At 52.6% G+C, this 7534-nt stretch overlaps 1 protein-coding gene across 1 annotated transcript in view; it reads right to left on the bottom strand.

Moving 5' to 3' along the window:
• Nucleotides 1-1581: 1581 nt before the first annotated feature.
• The window catches only part of C3H14orf132 (chromosome 3 C14orf132 homolog), a 45476-nt gene continuing 39523 nt past the window's right edge, over nucleotides 1582-7534 (bottom strand). Inside the window, exon 2 of the mRNA XM_057544024.1 lies at nucleotides 1582-2600. Coding sequence (XP_057400007.1) covers nucleotides 2376-2600 — 225 coding nt within the window. The 3' untranslated portion in view covers nucleotides 1582-2375. The remainder of the gene's footprint in view (nucleotides 2601-7534) is intronic.

Below are 7534 nucleotides of genomic sequence, written 5' to 3'. Positions count from 1 at the left end.
ACAGTTTAGACAAGAAGCTCTTTAAAGCTCTTGACCATCTATGGCCCTGACACTGAAAAGAAAGACTTGAAAGTTGAATTTAACTGACAACATGTCAGTTTTCATGTCAGGGAAAACAAAACCTTCATAGGGGAGACCTCTGTGCCCAGAAACACCCAGCAAACACGGGGCCCACCAGGGCTGCCCCAGAAGGCTGGCGGTCTCCTTAGAGCTAAAAGCCAACCTTTTCTCTCTTCCCCACTCCTCCCCCTGTTATCAAACATAGACCCTTCTCTCCCACAGCCATCTCCACAGGCCATTTGAGAACGGGGAGCTGCCACCTGCCTCTTACAGGGCTGCAGGCTCCCTGGGGATGTGGGGTCAGAAGGCAAAGAATCAGGGTATTTGGGCTGGATGGTACCCATGAAGACACCTTGTCTCCCCACCCTGGCTCTGGAGTTCCCCCCTTGGGTTCCCTCATAGAGCCGCGTGTCTAAGAAAGACCTTGCTCACGGGGCAGATGCCAGGCCTTGACGGAGAGGAGTTTGCTGGAGAAGCAGCTGGAATGATGTGCTCACAATGGCCACCCCCAGCCCCGCCCCCAGGCTGGTCCTGCCTCCAGACCGCAGGGCCCGGTCAGTGATTCCAGAAGGAGTCCAGGCAAAAGGTACCACAGCCCTTCTCCCGCTCCGCAAAGGTCACGCCAGCAGTCTGTGCTCATGACCTCCGCTTGAACTGAAGCACGTGTGGATGGACGCCAGGCGACAGTGACAGATGCAGCCAATAAGAGCTGGCGGTTGGTGCTGTCTGGAGCGTGGGCTGGTAATCCTGTTATCATGGCAGCTCGGTGCCGACCTCCCACAGGCGAGGGGCTGCCTCTGGACAATTAAGATGTCCCTTTGCGTATCAAAAACACTCCTTTCTCCTGAGACCACAGTGACAAATTCAGCCTTTTTGCAATTGTCCCCAGATATGCATGAGGGCTTCTTTACCAGTCTTTTAAGCTTCTCAACCACAGAGGAGGAGTTTATGCCATCTATTTTCTTTTGTACAGTGCAGGGAGGAAGCAAGAAGAAAGCGGCTCCTGGCTTGTAGGCAAGCAAGCCCGTGTCTGAGCTCCTCCCACTCTTGGGGGCACAGGGAGAGCTGTCTCGGGAAGGGGAGACACTGCACCATCAAGAAAAGTGAGCCCTTTCCTATACTGATCCCCCCAGCACGTGGGTGCAGCCAAAGGCCAACAGCGCTCTGGTCCTGATGAGGGGTTCCCAGGTTTGCCAGCGCCCCAGCCGCTGCCTTTTAAGCTTGTAAGGAAACTGACTCAGGCAGAACACATTTACAACCTGCAAGAGTGCATGGTTGCCAAACCAAGTTTACAGTGTGGGTGTCTCAACTCCCTGCCCACCCTGCACACAACTTCGAGACCCTCTGGATATTCTCCCCAGGGCAGCTGAGAAGGCAGGAATCTGCTCAAGACAGTGCTCAGTTGGGGCAGAGAGAGCCCAGAACTGATGGTCAGGAAATGTCCCTCCTGCTCTGACCCCTGCCTTTACATGCCCTGGGACCACAGGCAAACCACGTCCCCCTCCCTCCCACCCGCCAATCGATGAGGTACACACACCACATCCCTAAAATTCCGTGATTTCTCAGGGAGGAAAGAGCATCTTCAGTGGGTGATCTAAAGAGTTAACTGCCGGGCAGATCTAATTTTTAAAGGCACCTTCTCCTCTTTTCGCAAAGAAGAGAAAGTCCATCCAGCAGATAAAAACCATCACCACTACCACCCCTGAAATCCACGTCACCAGGAATCCCCCATCCTTGGGTTTCATAAGGGGCCAGGTGTCTGGTAACAAAGATGCCATTTCCAAGTCAAATGAGGAACGTTCTATGACCCTTCAAGTGACCACCACCAATATTCCGAGGGGCTGACTGGGAAACCAGATTGGGGTGGGAACACTCAACTTCCGAGGGCTGCCCTTGCCCTCAGGTAAGCTGGCAGAAAAACAAGACACAGAAGTGATTATTTAGTGCCAGCAAGGGATCATTCAACCATGTCTGTATTTTAAACTGACTGGCTTCCCTCTGGTCTCATGTTCGTGGAATGCAGTTTCAAGACCTCCCCAGTCTACTCCTCGAAGGCTCTGCCCCGGCGTGCCTCCGGAAGCTGGAAGCCCAGGCTCCCATATTTTCTGGATCAGCTGGACCACAGCCTGGAGTATCTGAGATCAGGGCCGCTTGGGGAAATCCCAGACGCATGGTGGCTCCCCTTGGAGAGACCGCGCACCTGGTCGGAACTCCTGGTTCTAGAACGCGGGTGCAGCCAAAGGCCAGCAGCGCCAGTGCCCCGCTGTGAGCCCAGCGCGGGGGCGGGGGGCGGGGCGTCCCGGAGCTCCCGCGGCTCAGAAGGTGAAGGCATACACCACCCCCACCACGACAATGTTCCCCAGCGTCGCTATGATGGCGATCCAGAGCAGGACGGCGTCGTTGGAGGACCTTGGCGGCTCCTCTGGCTGACCTTGGCCGTTGGAGGCCGCGTGCACGTTGGTGGAGGAGTTAAAGAGGGAGTACTCGGTGCTGAAGTCCTCGTTGGGCGAGTCCATGAAGGCGCCTCCCATCATGGGCAGCTGGGAAGAAGGAGAGAGAGAATTAAGCAGAGCCCGCGGGAGCTGGGAGGCTGCCCGCGGAGGGGCAGCAGGCTGGTAAAGCAGCCCCCTCGAAGATACAGCCCCGAACTGGGCTTTGCTTTGGGTCTTTTAAATAAATGACAGTGCGTATTTTCACCTAGAAAAATTAGCATTCACGGCAACCTTCTGAGGCAGACACTCATGCCCACTTTGCAGATGAAGAGGTTAAGGCCCCGAGCAGCTCAGCAGACTATCTCAAGGCTAGTTGGCAACTCACTGGGACTTACAGACCCTCCCTCTCTAAATGCCAGGCCCTCCACGACAGCACACATCGTCAAATGTCTTTATTCTTCTAATTGTAAAAATAATATCGGCTCAGCATAGAACATTAAGAAAATACAAAAGAGGAGGAAAAAAAAGAGAATCATAATATCACAACTTTGGGATAATCACTGTTCACATCTTCCTTTCTAATCTTTTTCTGTGTGTGTGTGTGTGTGTGTGTGTGTGTGAGAGAGAGAGAGAGAGAGAGAGAGAGAGAGAACTTTTAAACATGTGGTTTTATATTCCTGTATTTAAAAGCCTATCAAGATACTGTTTTACAGTTGGATAATATTCTATCATAAATACAAGCCATAATTTAACCGTTCCTCTAGAATTGGAGATTTAGGAATTTTGATGCTTTCCTATTATAAATAATGTACTGGTAAACATCCTTGTACATACATTTGGGTATGCATACATGCTTGCATGTGCATTTTTTTAAATATCAGTTGCTTATCTTTATTTTATTTTATTTTATATTTTTTATTATTTTATTTATTTTATTTTTGGCTGTGTTGGGTCTTTGTAGCTGCACGCGGGCTTTCTCTGGTTGTGGCGAGCAGGGGCTACTCTTCTTTGCGGTGCGCTGGCTTCTCGTTGCGGTGGCTGCTCTTGTTGCGGAGCATGGGCTCTAGGCGCGCGGGCTTCAGTAGTTGTGGCACATGGGCTCAGCAGTTGTGGCTCACGGGCTCTAGAGTGCAGGCTCAGTAGTTGTGGCACACGGGCTTAGTTGCTCCATGGCATGTGGGATCTTCCCGGACCAGGGCTCGAACCCGTGTCTCCTGCATTGGCAGGAGGATTCTTAACCACTGCGCCACCAGGGAAGCCCTGCATGTGCATTTTTATTTATTAGGCAGACCCAGATACAGAACTTCCCAGTCAGTGGGTATGATGCTTCAGAGCTTCTAATGCACAAGGACAAACTCCCCAGAAGATTGACTAATTCCCAAGGCCTTGCTTTGCTGCACAAGAAGCGGCTGGTTTGCACTCCAGGGACCAGGGCTTCCTCTTAGCGTTTGTAAAGCCCCTTATTCCTGAGACTCAGGTGCGCAGGTGGGGGTGAGTTGGGCTGCTCAAAAGGAGGGCCTGGCCCTGGATACAGTCCAGAAGACCAATGTCGAGGCCATCCAGGCCCATCCAGACCCGTCCAGAGGCTGACATGACTTAAGCCCCAGGGTTGACTCTGGTAAGTATGAGGCCCATAATAAACGTGTTTTTTTAATGGTACATGAACGAATGAGCACTGAACAGTTAAGCCTTCCTTCAATACACATTTATTGAGCTACTACTACTACTACTACCAGCATGGAGGCCCAGCTATGGTCATGGAATGTGCTAGAGATTTTAAAATAGTCTCATTTAATCATCCAACTATCCTGCTGGAGCATACCACGGTACCCCCATTTCAGATGGGTAAGCAAAGGTCAAGGCCACTGTACTCGTCTGTGCCGGGGTCAGGGCTGAGAGTCGGGTGCGTCCGACTGTAGAGCCAGGGTGCTTCCCGTTCTGCCCACAGCCTCTCCGACTCCCGGGTCAGACTCAGTACTGGGCCCCAGAGATGAACCAGCCACTACCCCCAGGGGCCACGCTCCGGCCGGGCCTATGTGCACTGCCCCGGGGGGGGGGGGTGGGAGCAGAGCGGGGTCCGCTCACTCAGCCGCCCGTCTGACTTGTATTAGGGATGATTAACTAGGGGCCTCAGTCCTAGACTCTGTAGACAGTGGTGAGCCAGACGGGTGAGGGCCACGCTCCAGGTGGGGATGAGAGCAGGGAAGGAGAAGGAGCGAGAAAGAGGGGAGGGAGGGAGGGAGGGAGGGAAGGAGTAAAAAAGAAAGAATATCTGAAGGGAACACGAACCATCAGAGAATTCACACAGAGAGGCTCCTTTCAGGCAGCGCCATGTGTGGCCTGCTCTGAACCTCAATGGCCTCTTGTGGAAGGATGCCCACGACTGTGTCAACGGGTGCCTCCGAGCACCTGCTTGGGCTGAGAAGAGCAGCCTTTGACAGACTCGTGCTGAGAGGAGCTTGGCATTTCATCAGTAACACAGCTTGGTCCTTTAGTTCGGTGGGGACCTGGCAGTTGTCAATCTGGGGCTGTAGTAACAGGAAGAGGCCAACAGGGGGCGCTGAGGATAGGCCACGTGCAGATCCTCGATGGGGTTGCTGGTTACAGGGGTGAGTTCACTTTGTGAGACTTCATCCAGGGCTGCATTTATCTATGGGTCCTTCTTATATGTTTATTATAGTAAACGGTATATTAACATATGTAGTATGTATTAAGAGATATGATGACAAGCACAAATGAGAATGACAATTAACATATATCCTATTAAAAATACAATTGAAAGTTTAATTAAATAGGAGAACTGTGACCTCCTTTTGTCCCCCCGCTGGTGATGCAGACGAGATGGGTTACAGATGAATCAGGCACATCCGTCCCAAGGGGGCAGCAGAGGCAGCGATGCTCTGGCCTGCAGGGAGGGGCCCGGGCTTTCCCATTAGACCTACTCATCCTTCGAATCTCAGCCAATGGTCCTGTCCACTGTAGCCTTCCCTCCCAAGTACCCCCAAGACCACATCCTTTCCTTGGGGGCACCCACCCCAAGATGCAGTTCCCATGTGCATCCCCCAGTGGCCTGGAAGCTCTGAGGGGGGGAGCAGATGAGTTTATTCTCATCGTGGAACTCCTAGAGCCTTGCCCAGGTCGGGAGCACAGTTGTGCCTGATAAATCCCTGTTGAGTGACGGGTGAATGACACCCACCCTCAACTTGAACCAACAACATTGTTGGCTGATTCTGCCTCTCCAGCAGCCCCCCACTGACCCCACCCCTACCTGGCGGATACCCTTTCCTCCTGCTGCCCTGGGACAGCACCGCCCTTCTCTAGGGGAAATCGGCAGAATCTTCATCTGACCCACCCACGGCGAAAGCATCACTCAGGTGAGCGCATGGAGACTATCTGTCAGAGAGCGGGGATCAGGCCAGACAGGAAGCTGCCCTTCTCCCTCCCCTGCTGGTTCCACAGCCCCCTCCCCTGGCGCCCCTGCTGCACTCCCCCTCCCCGGAATTAATCACATGCCCGTTGTCCTCTGCCCAGCGGCCCGCCTCAGCCTCTCCTCCCTCCCCCAGGGCACTGGGGTTTTGGACAGATGCCCCCACCTCGACTCCACTCTTCCGTCCTGTTGAGATCTCTGGACGTAAGCCTGCTCCGCCCTCTCCTCTCTTCAGGACATATGTGGGTTCGATGAGCATTTTCATCCAATTCATTGGGGGAGAAAAAAAGGGGGCACTGGACAAAGTCTTTGGTGGGGGGAGGAGAGAGCGGCCCCCAGGCTGACACAGCCCTGCTGCCAACCTGCACGGGGGCAGCTGCCCTCCCCCTGCGCCCCTCTCCTGTTCTCTGCTTCCCTGTGGGTAGTTAATGCCCTGTGTCAGTTTCCTATGGCTGCTATAATAAATTGCCACACACTCAGTGGCTTAAAATGACACACATTTGTTATCTTACCGTTCTGGAGGTCAGAAGTCTAACTGCGCTCATTCTATTGGGCTCACTTGGATCGTCTCCCATCTCCAGATCCTACACCTTCATCACGTCTGCAAGGTCTCTGGCCACGTAAGGTGACAACCACAGGCTCGGTTAACTGGAGGTAGGTCTCCCACCACACAGGGAACTCTTGAAGGCAAAGCCATGGCCCACTCATCTCATGCTCCCTCAACCCCATTTGTAACACAGAAAGAGTGACAAGTACGACCGTGTGGAATTAATGAACTTGAAATCAGCAGACAGCCTCCCCATCGGCTGCACTTCATACACCGGCTCTCAGAGCTCCCTGGCGCTGAGCCCCTCTCTGCCCTGCACCTCATTGACGGACAGCCCAGCACTGCCAGAGGTCACAGCCAGTGGCGTCCGATTCTGCCGCCTCAGTGTGAGGGATGGAGTGGGTTCTAGTGTCAGAAAGACTCGGGGGTGAATCCTGCTTCATTACAGATAGTACAGCCAAGCGAATCATTTAACCAACCTGCTTCCATTTCTGTCCCTGTAAGTAATGAAGATGATACCGTGGAGCCAGCAGGACCCTCGCAAGGAGGGAATCAGATCATATGTGATAAATCAAACGTGGTACCAGTCGCTCAGTCATTCCTAATGTTCTTTCCTCTTGTTCGTGTAGTAATTCAAAACCGAGAGACATGCATCTCCTATCCAATTGCTTAAGCTAAAGTGAGGGAATCGGGAACCTGGCATTTCCAGTTGTGTGCTTTTGTGCAATCAATTAATCAGACACTCATCTGCATACAGGCGGCCCTCCACTCCCACCAAGTTCTGTTGAGTTCAGCCAGCACTGTCGCTCAATCCAACCCCTCAGGTTTGTTGGTTTTGATGTTTTTTCCTTTGTAAAACAGATTCTACTTCAAAGTGCCGGGTTACACATGAAAATAACTTTACACGGCAAAATCCCACGAATAGAAAACCAAAAAAGGTCAGCCTCAATTCAGCCTCATTTGGAAGTTGGGAAGACTTGATCAGAAACTGACTCATGGTAAGAACGAAGGAATGATGGCTGAAGTCACTTCAGAAGCAGGTGATGGCAGAAGCCTCTGGAAGGTCTT

This window comes from Balaenoptera acutorostrata, chromosome 3 (genome assembly GCF_949987535.1).
Source record: "Balaenoptera acutorostrata chromosome 3, mBalAcu1.1, whole genome shotgun sequence".
Classification (NCBI taxonomy): domain Eukaryota; kingdom Metazoa; phylum Chordata; class Mammalia; order Artiodactyla; family Balaenopteridae; genus Balaenoptera; species Balaenoptera acutorostrata.
The sequence above is the reverse complement of the archived record's forward strand: the minus strand, read 5'-3'. Positions and strand labels throughout refer to the sequence as shown.